This window comes from Diceros bicornis, chromosome 17 (genome assembly GCF_020826845.1).
Source record: "Diceros bicornis minor isolate mBicDic1 chromosome 17, mDicBic1.mat.cur, whole genome shotgun sequence".
In the NCBI taxonomy this organism is placed as follows: domain Eukaryota; kingdom Metazoa; phylum Chordata; class Mammalia; order Perissodactyla; family Rhinocerotidae; genus Diceros; species Diceros bicornis.
In genome coordinates, this window is record NC_080756.1 from 13,476,372 (window position 1) to 13,499,610 (window position 23,239).

The following is a 23,239-nucleotide window of genomic DNA, read 5'->3' on the forward strand; positions in this document are numbered from 1 at the left end:
CCCTCTAATGTGTGTATAAAGAGAGGGATGTAATTTATACTATGAATATTAAAGACTGCCTTAGTAACTAATTTCAGGTTATATTAGCAAATAGACTGGAAGTATCAGTAGGAGAGAAATTGGTTTTAGAATATAGGTAGGAAAGTAAATTATTTAATCAAAAAAGAGTCGATATTATCTTGGTACAATCATGTGATTTAGCAGCAATTCTAATCTTCCTGATATTGTAGTCTGAGCCTTTTAGCTATCTGTATTGTCTGAAATTTTCTCTACCTTTTAAAATATGAAAATCTGTATTGAGTTAAAATTCTATATAAGGTGTGTTAAATCATTCATTCAAAAATTATGGAATACGTGCTATCTGTCAGGCACAGTTTCTGTAGCAACAAGGCATCTAATAAAGAAAGAAGAAATCCCCTGTTCTTAGACTTTATTTTTTAGGGACCCTAAAAATATTAGGATATCCTTGAACTTCTGAAATGTCTTCATATATAGTATCGATGTGGTTGCCTGCCAATTTTAATAAAAACTACAAAAAATAATTCCTTGAATGAAGAACATCAGTACTTCTTATCAGTGGAAGGGTGTTGAGGTTGGGGATTGAGGTGGGAAAACTAAAGAAAACATACCACTCTCCACCGTCTCTCTGAGAAGAGGAATAAATCTTTAAGCACACAATAGGTGGTTTCAACTTTGAAAAGAAAGAGAAGCGGAAATAAAACAACTTTCGTATCTAAAAAATGTTGTATAAGGGGCTATTATGGACAATGGGAAAAAATGTAAGTACCTAAAAGCAAGATGTCCCAGAAAGAGATTACTAGGAAAAAACAACAAGCAAACAGCAACAGTTGATGGAGAATTATAATATTAAAGGTAAAATAAGGACTAGTTCAAAGGCCAGAGAAAAAAATCTGGAAAAGGAGGATTTACAAAGTTTAGAATTGTGATTTTTCAGGTGTTTTGTGTAAGAGTGCACTCAAAATTACAATGCAATTTGAAAAAAGCATGAAAATAAGAATGTTGAGCCAACCAAACAAAATAGGAGTTAAAGAATAAAAGTTATTCTCAGTACATATAAAACTCTGTTTTGTTTCTTCAGTTCACATTTATAACACGCTACAGGTGCCAGACATAAGGGAACATAAGGATATATAAAATATAGACTGTACTCTGGAGAAGTTTCCAGAAACATAGAAGAGAAATATAAGCCTATTGAAGTATCCAATGTGATATTTTCTAAGACAGGGTAGGCAACAGGTGCTTGGAAATAACACGGGATCACAATCTTACATACTCTGAGTGGGTCACTGAAGATTTCCTTGAAGGACTGATACCTAAGGAGAATCCTGAAGGACCAAGAGGTGTTAATCAATCAGAGGATTAGCCCTTGCAGAGGGACAGCATATAGAAAATATGAAGAATTGCAAATAGTCAAGGTTAGTGGAACTTAAGTTATGAGGAAAAAGGTGAGGACCTTGTAAGTGAGGAGGTGAGGAATTAAGGAAGCTCCTGCCCATGAAGAGCTTTGCAGGCCACACAAAAGACATCCGTCTTTACCAAGAAATACCAAGTCAACATTGGAGGAGGAGAAAGCTTGGAGAGGGAGCAAGATTTCACTTTGAGCATATAGTATGTGAGGTGTCTGTAGAACATCCAACTGGTGGTGTATGCTTAGCAATGTTTTTCATGTGGAAAGTTCTGGCCTTTGGAATCCATCACACAAATGACAAATCAATTGCACTGAGTGAAATCTCCCTTGGAGAGTATGGAGTAAGAAGAATGACAATCAGAATACAAGAAGGGAGAGGTCTCAAGATAGAATATAGGGGAACAGCATTATTTCAGACATGAACAGAAAACCTAGAGAACTCTAAACAGAGATCTAGAGTTAGGAGGAAAATCAGACTGATGGCACAGAATCCATTTGAAGAATGACTGAAATTTAATTAAAAAAATATTGTGGAATGCCACAAAATAACTACAAAAATATGCCATTGGCTTCAAAAGTAATGAAGCTTTTATAGGTGTTAGAAAGCAGTGGGGGATTGGAAGTGAAAGTCAGGTTGCAGAGGATTCAATATTAAACCGAGTAGGGCTAAGATGAGAGGGTGGAAATACTAATATCTTTTCAAAGGAAATAAAAACATAATGAAAAAAGGCACAGCTTATAAGACTGTGTTCAGAGATGTTATATGTAGTTTTAGCTTAAAGGACTTGGAGAGAAATGAGACTGCAGTCAATTAACTGAAATAGAACATGAATGCATATGAGGATATTCCTTTTGTAACTAACATGAACACATTTTCTCGCACTATAGGTAATATAGCTGTACATCAAACCATCTATGAGTTAAGAATAAGGAATACAAGGAGAAAGGAATAAGAAGAGAAAGGAAAATCCTTGGATTCAGAGCTGTGTTTTATTGTTGTTGTTGGTTGTTTTTAGGAGAAATGCATCTTACCCTGATGAGAATCCTTTGATAGCAACAATTGAAGAGAATGCATGGTCTTAATTTTCTGGATAAGTCCAATATCTAAGGATTATCTTGGATAAAGAACATTTAAGTACACATGAAATAACATAATCTTTTTTCCCCCTAACTTATTGGTAAATCCAATTCATGTAATGAATTACAACCAACTAAATTCTTAAATTTTGAGGGATAAAGATTATCTGAGAAAAAGAAGGGTTGTTTTATAATAGTGTGAATCCTGAAGGAATAATTTGCTGCTAATACATGTAATATTGCAGAAGGCTTTTGGAATAGTGGCAATATTGATTATGATGAGAAAGGAGAAAATAAATGTAGACTGGTTTGCTTTGCTTTTATATGTACAGTCTTGCGCTACAGAATTCAAATATCTACTTCTTCACTAAAATCTCTTTGATTTTTACATGCCAACTGGGTAGATTTCAAAAGTCAGTGATGAGAAATCACACAGCAATAACAACTTTTATCCTGCTGGGACTCACAGATGACCCACTACTGCAAATCCTGATTTTTGTCTTTCTATTTCTCACCTACATGTTGAGTGTAACAGGGAATCTGGCTATTATCACCCTCACGCTGGTGGACTCCTGTCTTAAAACGCCTATGTACTTTTTCCTCAGAAATTTTTCCTTCTTAGAAGTCTCATTTACCACTGCCTGCATTCCTAGATTCCTGTATAGTTTATCAACTGGAGACAATACCATTACCTACAATGCTTGCATGAGTCAACTATTTTTTCTTATTCTCTTTGGAGCAACAGAATTTTTTCTCCTGGCAGCCATGTCCTATGATCGGTATGTTGCTATCTGTAAACCCCTTCACTACATGAGCATCATGAACAATAGAGTGTGCATCATATTAGTCATCTGCTGTTGGGTGTCTGGCTTGATGATCATTCTCCCACCCCTTAGCCTGGTCCTCCAGCTAGAATTCTGTGAATCCAATGCCATTGATCATTTTGGCTGCGACGCAGCTCCCCTCCTAAAGATCTCATGCTCAGACACCTGGGTAATAGAACAAATGGTTATCCTTCTGGCTGTATTTGCACTCATTGTCACCCTAGTGTGTGTGCTTCTGTCCTACACATACATCATCAGGACAATTCTGAGATTCCCCTCAGTCCAACAAAGAAGAAAGGCCTTTTCTACCTGCTCCGCCCACATGATAGTGGTTTCCATCGCCTATGGAAGCTGCATCTTCATCTACGTCAAGCCCTCGGCAAAGGACCAGGTGGCCTTAAATAAAAGTGTTGTAGTGCTCCATAGTTCTGTTGCCCCCTTGCTGAACCTCTTCATTTACACTCTGAGGAATAAGCTAGTGAAACAGGCTTTTTATGACTCTATAAAGAGGATGACATTTCTCTCAAAGAAATCGAAGTTTTGATAAAAGAAGAAAGTCCTCTAAATATTTATCTATAGCTTCTAACGTTTCATTGCTTTGTGCCTATGATTTAGTAAAATTAACCTGCTCAAAGACATTTAATACTGCATCCTAATCTCACCTTAATCAAATTCCTTCTTCTTTCAAATAAACTCACACGTTGTATTTTCTCTCATTGTGAAACTACCAAATATATTTCTAAGTAATTAAACTTGTCCCCACTTGTGGCCTAGTCTTTTCTTCAACGCTCTAGAGAAGGAAGGAAAATAATAATATTTAAAAGTAGGTAAATTATATAGAAGATACATTATGTAGTTATAGTACTAATTTCTTTCTCTAAAAAAAAGTTATCAAAATTAATATCGTACATCTATGAATCCAAAAATAGAAAACAGAAACAGCAAAGTTGTATTAAAAATAAATGAAACCAAATAAGGCTTTCCAGGCCTATTAAAATAATAAAAACAACACGTGAGCCTGAGATATCAATAGGAGTTTGGGAATAATCAGAACTGAAGAAATGGAAACATCTTTATAATCACCAATAAGATGTATTAGCTATTTATTTACATTCATTAGAGAACTTCAATTAAAAAGCATACATTTAAATAAAACAAATTAAAACATAATGTCAGTTATTTTGGGTTACAAAATCAGAATCGATGCATTAGAGTGAATTGGAACACCAAATTTATTTATTTATTTTTTTGTGAAGGAGACTGGCCATGAGCTAAAATCCATTGCCAATCTTTCTCTTTGTGCAGAGGAAGATTGGCCCTGAGCTAACATCTGTGTCCATCTTCCTCTGCCTTATATGTGGGACGCCACCACAGCGTGGCTTGATGAGTGGTGCGTAGGTTCACACTTGAGATCTGAAACTGCGAACCCCGGGCTGCTGAAGCGGAGTGCCCAAACTTAACCACTATGCCACTGGGCCAGCCCCTGGAACACCAAATTTAAATGCTGAGGAAATAAGACAGCTATTCACATCAACACAAGTCTAATTGAATGATTTAAGAGAATATCAAGGATATCTAAGCTGTAGTAATAGGAAAAAATAAGGAATTACAAAAGGGATTAAGCATTGGAATTATAATCAAGGAGACAATTGAAGAAAATATTCCTAAATTGAAGAACTTGAGGTTTGAAGCAAATACCAGTATGCTTGCCAATGGAAAAAAAGAAAAAGAAAAAAGGAGAGAAGGAAAGAAAGAAAAAGAAAAGAAAACAAACCTTCACCGATAGTGCTCCTAGCTTTTTAATTATTATCTTTGAAAGTAAATAATTACCTCTACTGGTTAACAGACAAAAAGGACAAAGAATTAATTGTTTAAAAAAATTTAAAAAATTACCTGTTATATTAAATTAAAAACTCAGGGACTACCTATTTTAAATTTTAAAAGTGGGATTTGAAACAGCAGTTAAACATTCTTTAAATTATTTCTATTGGCATAATTTTGAATATAACTGCCATTTTAAAATACCAATGATACGTCAAATTCATTTTAAACGTTACTATTAACGCCCTTACCAATGCTGTAAATATGTTTTAGCTGTATCAAGATGTAGACAAAATTTTCTATGTATGTCTATTCATATCCTCTGCCCATGATCTCACCCGTATGTGGAAGATAACAAATACATGGATAAAGAGAACAGATTAGTGGTTACCAGAGGGGAAGGGAGTTGGGGGGTGGGTGAAAGGGGTAAGGGACACGTATGTATGGTAAAGGATAATAACTAGACTACTGGGGTGAGCACGATGAAGTCTATTCAGAAATTGATAAATAATAATGTACACCCGAAATTACGCAATGTTATAAACCATTATGATCTTAATAAAGTTACTGGAAAAAAAAATGTAGTCAGTAGAAAATTGAGTAAATTGACTAATACATCATAGATAGCAGATAATAGAGACTGAATTCTGATTTTATGTCATGTTCAATCTGCTAGAACACACTACCTTTCAAGCAGCAGTGTAGTTTGGGTGACAGAGGGATGGGAAAAGACACTGTAATTGGATGTACAGAAGCTGATGGAGTAGTAGGGATCTCTCTCTGCAATAATATGCTCTTAGTTTGTCAATGTGTCTGCTTATCTCTGTTTGCTAAATTGCTTTATTGGCATCAAATAAAAAAATTAAGTTGTTTAAACATTTTAGATTTCATGTAATAAATTTTATATGCCATAATCTGTCCTATTGTAGCATATTTAAGATTTTATGTTTTGATAAGGAGAAAGAAGATGAGATAAATTGCAGTTATCATCTCCCCGTCAATTTTGAAGCATATTCATGATTAACATGGCCTCATGGAGCTTTCACCAAAGAGCTGTCATGTTTGGAAATCACTATAAGAAATACCTTAATAAAGAAATCTGCACAAGAGACTCTAAAATATTCATTATGGGGACCAAAGTAATTGAGACATTTAGTAATGTGTTTAACTTAATAAGTTAGTAATTATTGAATGTCACTATTATATTTGATATATTTACAAAACAATTAATTTTATCCTTAATTTAGATAATGTATTATTAAATCTATAAATGAAACACGAAAAAGTTCAGGGTATCCATCAATATGTAAAATTGAAGAAGACACAGGAGTAGGAGCCAAGAAACTAAGCCAAACGACATTACTCCAATCTTCTGGACATGTGGAGTTTAAAGTGTTATATCCACAAATAAATGCAAAACAATGATAACTAGTAGTTAACATCTGAAACATTGAAATTTCACTCGTTTGAAAAGTAGCATTTTTTTAAACTGGAGATGAAAGACGCGCAGTGGTGGGAGTATTATAGTTTGAAATGAAGAAAGAAAGCTACTAATACTGAGCAGATCCATATGTTTAGGGTTGTTGACTAGTGCTTTACTTTTTTCCTTTTGTGGTGTTATGTTTCTCTGATTATTTGTGATCCTTGTGGACTTCATTCGTGTCTATACATTTGAAGAAGTAAGTACCTTTCCCAGTCTTTATAGACTGGCTTTGGCAGGGAAAGCCCTTCACCAGCCCTTCACCCAGATGTTCTTCACTCATCATCTTGTGGGTCCAAGTGAGGGTTTGCTGCTGATGTCCTCAGGTGGGCTGAGCTGACTGGCTCAGCAGGTAGGAAGTCTCACTGCCTGGGTCCACAGGGGCTGACCTGGAGCCTGGGTCTACATGGGTGTTACTGGATCCAGGTCCACTGGGGTAGGCCTGGCATCTGATTCTATTATGACAAGCTTGGGATCTGGATCCATGGGGCAGGTCCAGAGCCTGTGTCATGAGGGTGGCCTGAACCCTGAGTCCACTGGGGGCTGACCTGGTGCTGGGTCGGGCCAGGTGTCTGAGTTCACAGTAATGGGCCCGGTCCTGAGTCTATGTGGGTCAGCCTATTGCTGGAGTCCACTAGGGTCGTCTGGCACCCATGTCCATGGAGACAGGCCTGGTCTGGGAGTGTGGTGTTGTTTCTGGAGCCTGGGTCTATACGGGGTGGGCCTGGAGCTTGGGTTCGCAGGATTTGACCTGCTGCTTGGATGAGCTGGGAGCCTAAGTCTGTGGGGGCATGCCTGAAGCCTGGAAACACAGGGCAGGTCTGGAGCCTGGGGCCACAGGGCCTGGTCTGGTGCTGGGGCAGGTGCCAGCCTGCAGCCTTGGGCTGTGGGGGCTGGCCTGGCACTGGAGATTGTCCTTCCTACTCTCTTCCATGTCGCTTTTCTTGTTTTTGTGCTCTACCCAGGGGCTATAGTCTCTCATTTGAAACCCTTAGATCTTGTGAAGGTATTTTTGTGCATTCATAGTTGTTCAAATTTATGTTTCTGTGAGGGGATGAGCACGGGTAACCCCTATTGTACCATCTTATCCATGTCCTATTTATAGTTACCTTTTGCTTTCTGTCTGTTGTCTTACCATCATTTTAATTTATCCCAGGAGTTCTAGTATCATTTGTTTTCCTTCCTTACCTTGATTAATTTTAATTAAATATATTTTTGTTTTGTTTCTGCTAACGTATTAACTTCGCATTTAGCCATTTTTTTTTGTTGTAAAGCTAATTTTGATTATTTGGTAAAGTGGTATCTTCCAGGTTGTGCCATTGATTATTTTAATTTTTTAGTTAGGTAATAATTTGAGAATATGTATATACCTTGTTCTTCATCAAACATTTACCCATTAGTTTTTACATTTTATTGAGATTTTCTAACGCCATCATTCCTTCTATGCTTGTTAATTCTCATTTTACTCTACGAAAGAGCTTTCTTTTGTCCTCTTTTATTTATTTATTCATTTTTTATATCAGTAAAACTTTTATATATTTTTATCTTATTCTATGAGTTGTAATACATTGTCCTCTTTATCATCTGATTCTCACCTTTTCCAGATGTATCCAGCTGTAGCCCCGTGAAGCTGGCTCTGTGTCTTTTTGATAAGCTTCCTCACTTAAAAATATTACTCGATGTACTCAAGAAGTTTAATGCTGCATCCTGTGTCAAATTCTGGATATTGTTTCCACATGCAATTCAGTCCCATGAGTTGATCCAGATTTTGACCAAAAGAACAAAAATGAATTTTGTGAAGAAATAAAGCAAATTGATGTTGCATGTCATTCATGAAAACATTTACAAGCATGCAAATAAGAAAATGCGGCATTCGAATTTCTCAATTAGTTGTTATTTATGAGGAAAACAAATGTGCATGGTTTAACTTGTTAGTGATTTTTATATACTAAGAGTCTTGCTTTTTTCAGCTGCTATTCCTCCAGTAATGATAATAAGCTGAAAATGTTCAAACAATTTAAAAATGCATAAATTAACTTTGAAATATTATTTTATAGTACAATACTTAGAATTAACACATTCTACTAAGTATTTATTAATGGATCAAACATGTGCCATTAGTAGAATTGGAAATATTGAAATTTTCACTTTAATAAACACTTTGATTTGTTGTTTGTGGAAAAAATTGCAGTGGTTTTTGAAATTCCATATGTTACTAGTTGTTATTTTAATCCTTTCTTTCCAACTCAAGAATGCATTGTGGTAAAGAAGTCTGTGAAGGTGACATGAGATGATTTTGAATCTTCTCTAGTTTGTTTATGAAAATAGATAATACTCAAATATTGATTTTTCCACGCTTATTAATCCGTAACATGATATAACTATGTTGGGATATGAAGATTAGAATCATAGGTATAGATTTTAATGGAACTTTTCTTAGTTCAAATTTATTGCACAAAGATTACTATTGCATTTTCATAGGGTAAATGTCCTTTATCTCCTGATCTGGCAGAGGAAAACTTTATTCACCAGTTGTGTATAATATATTCTTTACACTTCTCTGAGATATTTATATCACCGATAAAAATTCGAAGCTTGTTTAAAATCTAAGACCTTATGTTTGTCATTAAGATAGTTGCCTTCAGATAGCTATGTTAACTGTAAAAATTCATTTTAATTCTCATCAATCTAGAAATTTACTTATAAACCTTTCCCCTTCTAATTAAAGAGTTTATTGAAAGTATTAAGAAAATCTCTTTATAATAACTGAACAAAGGATTTTGATAAGGGATCAGATTTAAAATCTAAAGCTTACATCTTTTCTAGAACTTTTTAGAACTTTTCTAGAACACATCTTTTCTAGAACTGTTTTATCTTGCTATTTTACCTACTAATATTGTATTTAATTCTATACAGGCTTATATGATTTTTGTTAATTCACCCTTTTGCATGCAATCTATATGCAACATTCTCATGCCTCCTTCACTTTCTCTCTGCTAGTCTCCATTCTTGCTGCTTTGTAGCTTGCTTTTCCCAGATGAGTGCAAAATCAGTCACTTTAGGTGCTAACATTTGATTTTTCTCAGCTTTATGTTAGCAGCCTATCACCCTGAGTTCTTGGATGGAGAGCTGGCACAACGACTAGAACATAAGTCCTCTCTGTCTTTGATTCTCTGTGATTCTTCTAAACTAAAAAGCACTATCACCAAATACATCAGCTATGCAATCAACATTATTCTTGTTAGTAACACATTCTATCTTCTCATCTCACGTTTCAATCTCCCCTCCGAACAAGACAAAGATTTCAATAAAGTGGGCTGACAATCACGAAGTTAGGGTTCTGAAGGCACTTAGGTCTTCCAATCCAATCTAAAATGTTTTATATCCCTCTCCAAAATTGCTTTTTTTATTGAGGTAAAATTCACAAAACATAAAATTCACCATTTGAACAATTTTACAGTGTAAAATTCAGTGGCTATTAGTACATTCACAAAGTTGTTCAATCACCATCATCATCTAATTCCAGAAGAATTTCATCACCTCGGAGAGAAACTCCATGTCTATTAAGCAGTGACTCCTCATTACTCCCTTCCTCCCGCCCTGGCAATGATTAATCTGCTTTCTGTCTCTATGGATTTGCCTGTTCTGGGCACTTCATATAAATTGAATCATGTAGTATGTGTGGGCTTTTGTGTCTGACTTCTTTCACTTAGCAAAATGCTTTCAAGGGTCATTCATGTTGTATAATGTATTGGTATTTTCTTCCTGTTATGGATGAATACTATTCCATTGTGTGAATATACCACATTTTGTTTACCCATTCATCAGTCGATGGACATTTAGGCTCTTTCCACTTTTTGACTGTTATGAACAATGCTGCTATGAACATTCATGCACAAGTTTTTGTTTGAATCGTAGCACATTTAGATGTGCTTTCCAATATTTCGAAGACCTGGCTATGACATTAAAGGGGCATAAAAATGTGGAGGGATGATCATATACATTCCTTACTGTTTTCTGAGATTGTTAACATCATTTTAGCACTAGAAATACAGATGAATCTTACTTGATTTTAAACGCATTCATATGCCTGGTACCTGAAAATCTTAGTAAGGAATTTTAGAATTATAATATTGTTGCTACATGCTGTTATTATCATTATGCTGTTAAAATTACCCCAAAACTCAAAAAAGAATTAACTAATAAGGATGAATTTAATCTAACAATAGTTTCATATTAAAAAGAGAAAATAATAAGTGAAAACTTCAATCCACATAAGATCATAACTACCGATGAATGGAAAACAAGGCATCATTACCTAAAGTTATAAGAACGAGAACAGGTGAAATTTTCCCACATGTTTTGTACCATCCAAGCTTCTTAATAAAATACTAAATATTAGATCTCAATAAAGTCTAATAATATTCTAACATTTGTTTATGAACATGAAATTCTAGAAACTCTTTTGAGTCAATTCTTAGGGTATTGAACAGCTTTCAGTCATTTATAAGTCAGCTACTCCCAAATGAAGACATGACATGGTGATTTTAGTACAGCCCATAGTCCATCATGATTCCCCTTGTAAGGCAAGCCCACAACAATGAGTCAAATTATATTTTAAGAATGGTTGTTTCAGTCTAAGCCCACTTTTTGTAACATATTTGTAATTCTAAACTTAAAGACAGGTTCCAAAAATAGTACACAGTACTCCATGTCCTTTATTGAGTTACAGTTGTTTATATTTTGTATGATTTATTTTATCATTCTCCCTCATTCTATTTATATATATATATGTAATATACATATGCTGATAATTGAAATTTCAAAAAAATCGCTTTACAAAATCTCTACACTATTCTTTTAAAGAGTAAGGTCTCTTGGAACATCTTAAGCATATTTAATAATGACAAAATTCAATTTATCTAAGAATTTTAAAGACTATGGCCTTTAAGTAAAACATGGTAATTCATTTAAATTTTTAAGATACAGCTAGCACCTCAAGAACTTATATTCTATAATACAATCAAAATCCTTTGTTCGGTTTATTCTAACACGCCTTTAGAGAAAATAAATTTTGTAATTTCTTAATTCTAACATAGAAAAGTTTCACTTTTAAGAACTGAAATTTAAAGTTGAATGTATAGAATGGAAAGAGTTTCTAAGCATGGGTAAGCTGCAGTGATTCAAATAATTAAATATTAAAGAGATCAATTCTTAAGCTAGATGAGTCAAAATAGTTTTTGTTTAATGTCCCTTTTATGTTTTCATGTTAATTATTTCAATAAATAGTATTATTTGTCTGAAGCAGAAAATATCTTTCTAAACACATGTCTGAAGGCTTGTTTCACTTGCTGGTTCCTCAGAGTATAAATGAACGGATTCAACAAAGGGGCAACCGAAGTATTGAGCACAGCTACTCCTTTACTTAAAGTGACTCTTTCCTTCGCCGATGGCTTTACGTAGAGGAATATACAACTACCATAAGTGATGGAGACAACAATCATGTGAGAAGAGCAGGTGGAAAAGGCTTTTTTCTTTTGCTGTGCTGAAGGGAATTTTAGAATTGTCTCGATGATGTAAGAGTAAGAAAGGATTACTAATAACAATGTAACAATGAGGGTCATCACTGCTAAGAAAAAAGCAATCAGTTCTAGTAAATGTGTGTCAGAGCAAGAAAGTTGGAGGACAGGAGAAATGTCACAAATGAAATGATCAATGATATTTGAAGCACAGAAATCCAGGTTAAGACCCAAAATCAGTGGAGGGAAAGTGACCAGGAATCCGGTTGCCCAAGAACTGAGCACAAGCTGATGACAAACTCTGCTGCTCATGATGGATGTATAATGCAAAGGTTTGCAGATGGCAGCATAGCGGTCATAGGACATGGCAGCCAGAAGGAAAAATTCTGTAACCCCCAAGAATATGTGAAAAAATAACTGAGATGCACAACCATTATAGGAAATAGCCTTTTCCCTAGTTACAATGGTGATTAGGAATCTGGGAATGCAAGCACTTGTGAATGAAATTTCCAGGAAAGAGAAATTACGGAGGAAGAAATACATTGGAGTCTTGAGATGGGAATCCAGTAGAGTGAGGGCAATGATGGTTAAGTTTCCTATTAGGCTCAACGTGTAATTTAGAAGTAGAAAGAAGAAAATTACAATCTGTAACTGAGAATTATCTGTCAGTCCCAGAAGGATAAACTCTATCTGCCTGGTATGGTTCTTCATTTCTCTTTTGTGACTTCCGCGAAATTCTAGAAATAAAAATGTACAAAAATAAGAAACTACACGAGTAGCTTTATGCTCGGGAAATGATATATAAAAGCATAAATATTCACAAACATACTCCTTTACAAGGTAATACTCCATGAATATTGAAAATATGATCTAGAACCGTGCAACAGAAACTATTTAAAAAAAACAGCTCTATAGATGTCAACTCAATTTTGGAAATTGACCTGTAAAGCCCATAATAGTTGATATTTTCACACTTACAAACTTCCAGTTGATTGTAACTAATTCCAAATTTTTCCATTTCTTAAATAAATTAGATAAAATCTTGGTTCAGAATTCAAAATTAATTGATTCATTTTTAATTATTAACTTCACCAAAATAAAATTATGCCAGTGTAATGAATTAAGACCTACAGTTAAATTCTGAAACTTTAGATTTCATATTAAAGTGACATTTGTTTAGAGCCCCATTATAACCTCTTATAACTTCTCTATAAACTACTGATGAAGACACAGACAGTGACCAAAAAAATAAAAGAGAGTGTAAGTATGTAATACCACAACAAAATAAATACTGGTTGAATCTAGGAAAAACTGAAACTGAATAAAAAGCAGATACAACCACATTTACAAAAAAAATGATAATTTATTCAGGACTTCAACATTTTCCTACATGTAGCCAACACAAAAAGAATAAAAGAAAAAAATACAGAAAATGCATTACATCTCTTCACAGTTTCCACCCAGTTAAAGATATCTAGAGTCTAAACCCACTTTTCCAGATGCAGCTTCATGAGAGTGAAAAATCACTGTTTTTCCTCACATTGCCTATGTTCTCGTGTCCCCAGCCAACACTCAGACACCTAATCTGTGACCATTAATCTAGGAAGTATTGGTGTAGGAAGTGTGTGATGATGTGGATGGGACAACCACATTCTGATAGTATTTTATGTTTGTAATTGTAGGTTTTCAGAATCTCAGGTGGCCAATGATGAAAGCAGAGAGAATAACAGAGCAGAAGTACAGCAATGGTGGGAGCCTGTTAGCAGTTAGAAAGTGGATTTACAACTGTGCTAATCCACATACAATCCAGCTATGGATCTGAGAATGAAGAATGTATTAATGGTACTGAGACAAAGGACATTCACTCTTAAGGTTAAAGTTTGGACAGGCCTTTTATTGTTTAAGAATACATTTTTAAAGAATATCCAAGATAATGAATTGAAGCTATTACAATAAGATAGTTCAGTAATGTAAACAGACAAAACAAATTTTTAAAGAGGAAAAAAATGTTTAGAATATACAATGGGAAACTTACCTTTCTCAATAAGCAATTCAAGTTCCATATTAGATATGAGCTATTTGTCATGGTATAGTTTTAGAGAAAAATAGAAAGCAATCTAAATATTGAAAAATAAGCAACTCTTTAAATAATTTCATTCATTCATACAATTACATTTTGAAGTGAGCACATTGATAAATATATATTCTCATAAAAATATTCTAAATGTATTTTAGACACAAAATTACAAGAAGGTTTATACCAATTGACCCATTTTTATAAACGTCTACATACGGTACATGCAGGTATGATTTCTGCAAATATATACAAAAATAACAGTAATTGAAAATTTTACAGTTCTCTTTCAGTGAGATATTAAATTACAGTGCATTTATATTTTTCATTAAAAAATCTGTTATTCTTAATAGTATCCTACCAATGGAAATCATCCAATAAAACATACTTTTTTAAAACTTCTCTAATATGTTATTTTTAAAAAGCAAAAAAAAAAGTATTAATGAATTCACAACGCTGATAGGTTATATATTTTAGAGCGATATTTTCACCTAAAATTGATGTACTTCATTTTCCTCTTAGCCTGAGGAAACCTTTGTTACCAATTTGCAGAATAGGTAAAATGAATTTAGAACATAAGCACTGACAGAGATAAAAAATAAACTACATCACGTAGTATACAGTTTTAATTCTTTTAAATAAAAAATATTTAAATTATGATCAATATCTTTGCCTGTCCTGAAGTTTTACTTCGTTTTATTATTGAATACATAGTATTTTTGCCTCCACATGATTTAGCTCATTACCTCATATGTGAATTCATGAACCCCACAGTATTTAGATTAAAAATTTTATTCTTTTAGAAAATCATTGTTTTTCATTTCATATTTCTTCTCCTCTTATACTAATTTTCCAATGAAATATCTCCAGGCTGTTGATGGAAATGGTAGATCTTAGAGAACCATAGATGAATCTAAATCTTTCTTCTTTGATCTCATCTTCATTTGGTCCTGTTTGTTTTGTTAATATGTCCTTGTTCTAACTACTATTTTTTCTGCAAAGTACATTGAGCATTCCTATAGATTCAGTGTTGGTGTAATTTCAGAATAATTTCAAAACTGTGTAACAGATATTTGTTCTACGACCTGTGCAGATGTGGCAAATAATCATCATCCGTGATAAGTTGTCATTGCCCAAAGTGTTGATCAGAATTAGCACTTCCAAAACAGCTATTTTTAAAAACATATTTAAACATGTGAAATCAACTCTCCAAGAAAAAACATCCTCCAAGCTTGTTATGTTTGATGGACATCCAGAGTCGTTTCCGCTCTCTTCACCTAGACAGCAGTAGACTAATCATCACTGCCTCCACAGTTCTATAACGCAGTGTCTGGTTTAAACACTAACATATTAGAAATGCAGATGCAAGTGCATGAATCAAACTTCATGCTCTTTCATTTACAGATACAGAAAATAGAAAATGAGGAATAATGAATGTTTTATTCAAAGAGGAAAAATAAAATATCACCTTTAAATCACTGTTATTTATTTGTATGTAACTTACATGGTGTTTGTAATCATTCTTACATTTTTCAAGGAAAAGTAACACCACTATTTTACTTACCATTAGCAGTATATGTTGGTATCTTTTTTTTTTCCTCTAGACTACCTGAGCAAGTATCAATAATAATAAAAGGCAAATGTACTCGTTGGAAAACAATATTGAATTTTGTAGGCAAGAAGATTAATATAAAATTCTCTCTCAGTTTAATTCAAAGCAGAGAGCTAGTGTGACTATTTTAGTAACATAATTTTTTTGCACTATCACATATATCTAAACATATAGTAGTGTCTATGCCTTGGATAATAAATATTTCTAATAAACTCCTCTTTTTAATACCAGATAATTTATAAGATGTGTTATCTAACTAATCCCACCTCGCAAACATTTGTAAAGATTATCATAACTCTGATGATTAGCTTGAAACTTGGGAAATATTTGCTAGTTTCAAGTTACATAAAAGGAGTGACTACTTCTCTATAGGAAATCTAAGGGGAGAGTGTCCCTAAGGAGACATAGTTCAGATAAAAAAAATATCAAAAGAGCCTACAAAACACCAGTTGGACTTTGGCTTTATCATTTAATTAAAAATAAGCTTATTGTTTCAAGCATGATGATATAAAGTACCATTAGAGTTGTCATATTAAAAAATACTCATTTCAAAACAATCATGTAGACACTGCAAACTAGCAGATTATTTTGGATCATAAATAATTACATATGTCCCAAGATACCAAGAGACTTCCTTTTGAGGTTTGCTGGGGTTGTTTTCCAATAACGTAAACTATCACTGCGAGAACAGCATATGGGTACCTACCACAACTGCTACTCCTGCTAATTTTTAAAAATCAACTGTGTTCAATATTAAGAAAAAAAACTAGAACTTCTGCATAATATTATGATTTGAGAATAGTTTTTTCGGTTATTTGAGGATATGCACCTAAGTTCAAACTTTTTGAAATATTATTGATTGTTATAACACCTATCATTTATTGAGCATTTACTGTGCATGAAATACTGTGCTATTATACATATTTTATTCAATTTAGTCATCATAATAGGCAAAGTACACATAATTATGAGCACTTCTTTTCGTGCTGTTGAAAAAACAGAATTAGGGAAATCATTGTACTTCCTCATACTCATGACAAAGTTTAGAAATGGAGAGAGGATTGCAATCAGATCTTTGATTCCAAATTGTGGTTTGTGAACCATTACGAAATACTTCCAATTAAATGAAGGATAGTTAGATGATAGGTAGATGATAGAAAGATAGATGATAGATATCTAACGCATGATACCATCCCTAGGATTTGAGTGCTGAATTTTTTTAAATAAATAAATAAACAATTGAAAGATTGACCTTCTCAGACCATATATGAAAATTTTTCGAGAAATGAAAGGAACTCACAAAGTTTTTTTGAGTATATCTTCTAACTAAAATTTTGATTTTTTCAGCATATTATTATTTTATATATTTTAAAGTTTTAGTACCATATTACAGGAAAATAAAACACTACAATTGAATACAAATAGAAACGAATGAAGTAACAGTATTTCACACTGAATAAAAAACCACAGTGGTAAAAAGCAAAGAAACAAATAAAAATAATTTAATGTGTAACTTTTTAAAATTTCATGCTCTGATCATTGACTCTCCATAGGATATATTCTAAAGAGTAAAAGGATTACAAATACATTGTTAACTCTGCATAGTCTGTGTATTATCATTGGTGGTACTGATGGAGTAATTCTGATTTTATTTTGTGTGAATTTTAGCACTAGGTAAATTAGTAAGTAAATTGATGCTGAGAACTAGAAATCTCACTGCAGAAAAAAGGAGAGGGGAAAATCAGATATGAATGGGAGGAAAGTTGTGTGGTGTTGGATTAGAATCAGAGGCAGCAGGGTAAACTATGATTTTTTCATGTGTTTTTTCCTAGCTTTGTCTTTGAAAAATCCTAGAAAGAATTTTGACAAAATCACTGTACTCAAAAACCAGAGGGAAAGTTCAAAAATGACACAGGAGCCTTCTCGAAGGCCAAATTTGCAAAATAATGAGTACTGAAATAAAAATTTCTGTAAAAATAAAGAGTTATAACATTAAAAAAAGAATCTATATTGATATCACTATAAATGTAGATGTTGGTATAGATATAGATGTGGCTATGAATGTATAAAGAGAAATGGAAACTAGAAGAATTCTAATGACAAGTTATTCATGTAAAAAGAATGAAAAAAATTAAAAGTCACCATTTCAAAACCTCATGACATATGTTGAAATAATCCACAGCCAGTTCAGTTCACGGTGGAGAGACACAAGGAGATAACAAGTTCTTAAACTTTGTGGCAGGCAGACCTAGCTTTTTATATTAAGTTGTATTCTGTAGCTTTTAGCCACACTTGTTGTTTCAAACTAATACACACCCTTATCAGTGCCTTTACACTCTTAGTAAACAACAATGTATACACAGATGTCGCTTGTTTACAAATTATGTTTTACATATTTACAACCTTGGAGTTTTTTTTCGTTAATTTTTTGTTTATTGCAGTAACATTGGTTTATATGAAAAATATCAAAAATTAAAAGTAAAATTTCATAGGAAATGTAGCTTTTAAAAAGAACTGTGGTTGGTTATGGTGCCTTGAATAAAGGGCGCTTCACTGACATCAACGTTTTGAATAGTCACTTTGGTGCCCCATAGATGGTAATAACTGAGGTTTACAAAGTAATTATAGTATTATATTAGTATTGTAAGACTAAGGATAGGTGAGAAGTGTGCTTATCTTTTGTAAAATGGGAAAAGGACAATTGTGGAAGAGGAGTTGAGAAAGAAAAACAGGCCTAACACCTAGACCATAAGCGAATCCTTATTTAAGTATATTTTACGAAAGAGAACACGGAGAGTTGACTATCCAGAAATTAGATTTCAGCTTTTGTCCTTGAACACAGTACACAGTTTCTTATTGTAGTTACATCTAAATAAAATGTAGGTAGATATTTTCCTTTTTCATGATTTAAAAAGATGATTTCATTTACCTTAAAATTCTATCAGTTGTGACATTTAAAATGTTTTCCTTTTATCCTAGACACATATGTTGGACATCAAGACTTTCTATAGTGATATGGAATGCAGGGTAGGAAGGTACACAGGAGTTTTGATCTCCCTTCTTGATGGATAAGTGATTTAGAATTTTTAACAAATTACTCACATGTATTATTTGACATTTATAGAATTCTATATCTAGACCAATGTAATTTCTACTTAGCCCAATCTTCTCATTACTCCCCTTCTCATCCAACAAAGAACAGGCATTACAGTTATTCAATCATCTCTTGCTTATATCATGACCCCCCATTCCCTTTTATTGTCCCACCATGCTGCCTTACCAACTCTTCTCCATGAAGTAATCAATTTCCACCGGCAAAGAATACTTTTTTACTCCATTTACCTAATTGTTAATATTGGATAATCCAATAGTAAATATAAAGTATCCTTTCTCTTTTCCCTTGGTTCCTCTCCAGTGGTGATATAAATGAGATGGTATAAATGTGGAGTGAAACTGAGACAGGGGTAGACAGGGAAACTTATCTTCTCTCTCTGTTTTTAGAAATTCTTCAAAATTTGCAGACTGGCGATGGCTCCCTTTCTTTCTTTCTAAACAAAGAAATTAAGATAAATTCTGAAAGCAAATTCAAAGATGAGATCATAAAAAGTAGTATACCAGTCGATTCTCGATTAAATGGCATTAGAACAACTGCCTAATCATTTGGTGGAAAGTTCAATATCCTCATACCTTATACCAACTACGATCCAAAGAGAGCACAGGTGTTAATGTCGCTCAAGTAAGTCATAAAATTATTGGAAGAGAATATAAGTAAATATATGACAAGATCAAGATCAGGAAAGCCTCTCAAATAGTGGCAACAGATTCAGAAATAATAAAACAAAAGATGAATATAGTTTACTACATATTAACCAAATTTTCTGTATACCAGCACCACTGTAACTTGTATTAAATGTTAAATAAAAAATCATTAAGTAGGATTTGTGACATATAAGACTTGCAAAGATTTAATATCCTGAAATATGCAAATATCTTAGAAAAGGATAAAGAATAATTTTTTTCAAACAAAATGAGAGAGTATCAATATTCTGTTTATAAATCAAGCATAAATTACCAATAAATTTTTGAAAAATTGTTGTATATCATTAATAATCAACAAAATGTAAATTAAAATGAGCAAAAAATCAAAATATTATTTGGATCATCATTTTGGCAAAGATTTAGTAGCCCGACAGTACACCTTGGCCTTTGCGTTATTAATGCATCTTCTGGTCTCCAAGGACACTGACCCAATTCCTGAGTGCATCAGTTAGCTTTTGTTTTGTTTAATTTTTTACATTAATTATATTTTACATTTATTAGTGATTTTGAAGTGGGGTCACCAAGGACACTTTTTATTTTATCTTAGGTGATTTTACCTATTACAGATTGGCCATAGAAAGCATCCTCAATAATATCTGTGGTGAAACTTTTAAGGGGACCACTCTGTGTTAAAATTGTTAGGTCAGATCATCAACAACACAAGAGGCAAAAAGGATTTCTGGTTTTCCTTTGCCTGTTTACTAGTCTTTCCTTCTACCTAGCTATTCCTATTATGCAGAAATAGGTCCTTTTAAAATATTGATCGATATTGTAATTCATGCTAAATGTTAGACATAGGGATACAAAAATTGATACAGCCTGTGCATGCATTTCCACTGCTACCTTTGAGTGAAAGTTAAGTGAGAAAGCATGACTAGATTATATTCATGTCACTACTAATAATTCTTGTTTAATTTTGAGTTTCACTAAGGATCTGTGTAGATAAAATAAAAATTGAAGCCTGAATGAGAGACTAAAGAGTATGTTCATATTTCTCAAATCAATTTTTTTCTACTCTGAAATTTGGAAAAATAATTAACATATTTCATGTCACTTCCTAAGGGTGTGTGTGTATATATATATATATATAAAATATATAAACACACATTTATATATATATAAATATATGTGCGTGTATTTTGTTTTTTTTTTGGTGAGGAAGACCAGCCCTGAGCTAACATCCGATGCCAGTCCTCCTCTTTTTTGCTGAGGAAGATTGGCCCTGGGCTAACATCAGTGCCCATCTTCCTCTACTTTATATGGGACGCCGCCACAGCACGGCTTAAGAAGCCATGAGTTGGTGAGCATGCGGGATCCGAACCAGCCAACCCCGGAGCAGCCGCAGCGGAGCGCGCCTATTTAACCGCTTGCGCCACTGGGCCGACCCCTATGTGCGTGTATTTTTAAATATGTAAATACTTCATAAGGATGTGGGAAATTAATTTCATTTCTTGAATGTCATTTCTTTTTCAAGAATATTAATCATGGAAGCAAATGAGAAGGTCTCTAAGCCTGTTTCTTGAGTTGGTTAATTATGTGGGCAATAAAATTGTCAAATTTGATGGGACACAATGTAACATCTATCGCCCCCCATTGCTAACACAGCATACCTGCAAGCACACACACGTGTACACACAATCTCAATTGTAAAAATACATCTCCTCAACTTAATGAAACTTAGTTTGACATTTCATCTAAAAGAAACTGTCTTTTCTATAACATAAATACTTTTTGATGTCTAGGCATATTAAACAAAAATTAGTAAGTATCACCCGCAATGTAATTATCAGAATGTTTCTGAGACCTGTTTCTGAAGCAGGTAACTAGAAGGACAAAAAAGTTGTTTTACATCCCAGATGATACCCAGGATCAGCAAGGACTTTTGCTAGAGGTTACAACAGGCAATGAAGGGAGGATGACTGCAAGAAGGAAGGAAGGTGGGCTCTGGGGAAAACAATATCTTGTATTTTGCAATTTGAGCTATTGCCGGTGTTTCAAGTGTGGATCTGCAGAACAGGATAGGGCAACGGCATTTAGATGAAATTTTTACCCATGAGCCTATATCAGAGTTTGTCTTCTCTGATAGTGTCTAGAAACTCTGGATGCTGCCTTTAGTTACAAAGGTCCCATTTTCCATCCAAGACCGTTTTGTCCACAAAGGAACCCAGGAGTAGGCTTTGGTTGAAACTAGCCATCTATAACAAGCCACCAAAGAAAGGCTAATTCCAGTCTAACTGGAACTAGTAGTTCTACTCTAAGTAGTTTGTCCTATGTACAATCAGTAAAATGGAAAAGAGCACCCTACACAATTAAGGGACTTTCTAGCAAAAGTTTCAGGTAAGTATAATACAATGGAAAATTATCATTAGCTCACACCTAGAACTTTTTCCAAGACCTCATTACTTTATACTGATTTTTTTATGATTCCTAGTTTTTCCACATGGTTTATATTAGACAGAATTTAAGTGAACATTCCTACGGAGTTGTGACCAGTAGAGCTGATGAAATGGCCAGCCTGAGTGACTATATTCTACTGCTCAAAAATTGGTGCCCTGGGGGCTGGCTCGGTGGCATAGAGGTTAAGTCCACATGCTCCGCTTCAGCAGCAGCCCGGGGTATGTGGGTTTGGATCCCGGGTGCGGACATACACTGCTCATCAAGCCATTCTGTGGCAGCGATCCACACACAAAATAGAGGAAGACTGGCACAATTGTTAGCTCAGGACCAATGTTCCTCACATACGCTCGCAAAAAATAGTGGTGCCCTGAAGTGTCAGGGGAAGCATGATACAGACTCTCATACTGAAGAAAGTAACTTCAACATTAGTGTAGTATTTTCTATACGGAGCATAATAGTACAGAACTTCTGTCACGTAGAATCTTGAAATATAATTGAAGAATATATTCTGCTCTTTGTTCATAAATATCTGTGTATTTATTCATATACTGACAAACTATTATATTCCAGGCAATGTGATAAAATCTGAGTGTAATATTGAGAACAAGGTCCTGATCTCACAGATCTGTCACAGTCTAACTGGGTAACAAACAATAAATAAGCAATACGATACAAGTCTGATAAAGGAATGATGGCTACAGGAACACAGTAGAGATGTACCTAGCCTAGTCTAGAGGATTGAGATGGTATCTCAGAACTTATTCTAGATGCAGTGAGGAAAATGGATTAAAACGATCAAAACAGGAGACAAGAAGACCGATTAGAGCATGGATGCTTCACATCCAGTGTGAGATCAAAGTGATCTGAAGTATGGTAGAAGTAGGTGGAATGGAATTAGATGTAGAGTCTAAAGAGATCGACCATTATCCAGACGTGGGCAATAGGGTAGAAGAAGCCTTCCAGAAGAAGAGTAATAATAATTAATTGAGCAAGAACAATAACAGATTAGTGGATAAAGAAGCCAGATTTTAGCAGCCTGAGTAATGAACGAAAGATAAAGGATGGAGAAGACAAGTAGAGACTACATACAGATGAAAAGGGACTATGTATACATAGTGACTAGGAAAATTGACTATTTTAAATCTTCATTTAAATGGCATAGTCTTGGAAATTCAATAATCGAGTGG

The 23,239-nt window shown here is 34.0% G+C and overlaps 2 protein-coding genes across 2 annotated transcripts; one reads left to right on the forward strand and one right to left on the reverse strand.

Moving 5' to 3' along the window:
• The first annotated feature begins 2,923 nt into the window (after positions 1-2,923).
• LOC131415650 (olfactory receptor 6C2-like) lies at positions 2,924-3,874 on the forward strand. The gene has a single exon (XM_058557474.1). It carries the CDS (start codon positions 2,927-2,929, stop codon positions 3,872-3,874), a length of 948 nt encoding a protein of 315 aa, XP_058413457.1. The 5' UTR covers positions 2,924-2,926.
• Positions 3,875-11,922: 8,048 nt separating this feature from the next.
• On the reverse strand, positions 11,923-12,861 carry LOC131415651 (olfactory receptor 6C70). Its single transcript, XM_058557476.1, has one exon. It carries the CDS (start codon positions 12,859-12,861, stop codon positions 11,923-11,925), a length of 939 nt encoding a protein of 312 aa, XP_058413459.1.
• Between the last annotated feature and the right edge of the window lie 10,378 nt (positions 12,862-23,239).

Excerpts from the sequence above, each read along its gene's own strand:
- LOC131415650 (XM_058557474.1), top strand. The coding sequence starts at position 2,927 with ATGAGAAATCACACAGCAATAACAACTTTTATCCTGCTGGGACTCACA.
- LOC131415651 (XM_058557476.1), bottom strand. The coding sequence starts at position 12,861 with ATGAAGAACCATACCAGGCAGATAGAGTTTATCCTTCTGGGACTGACA.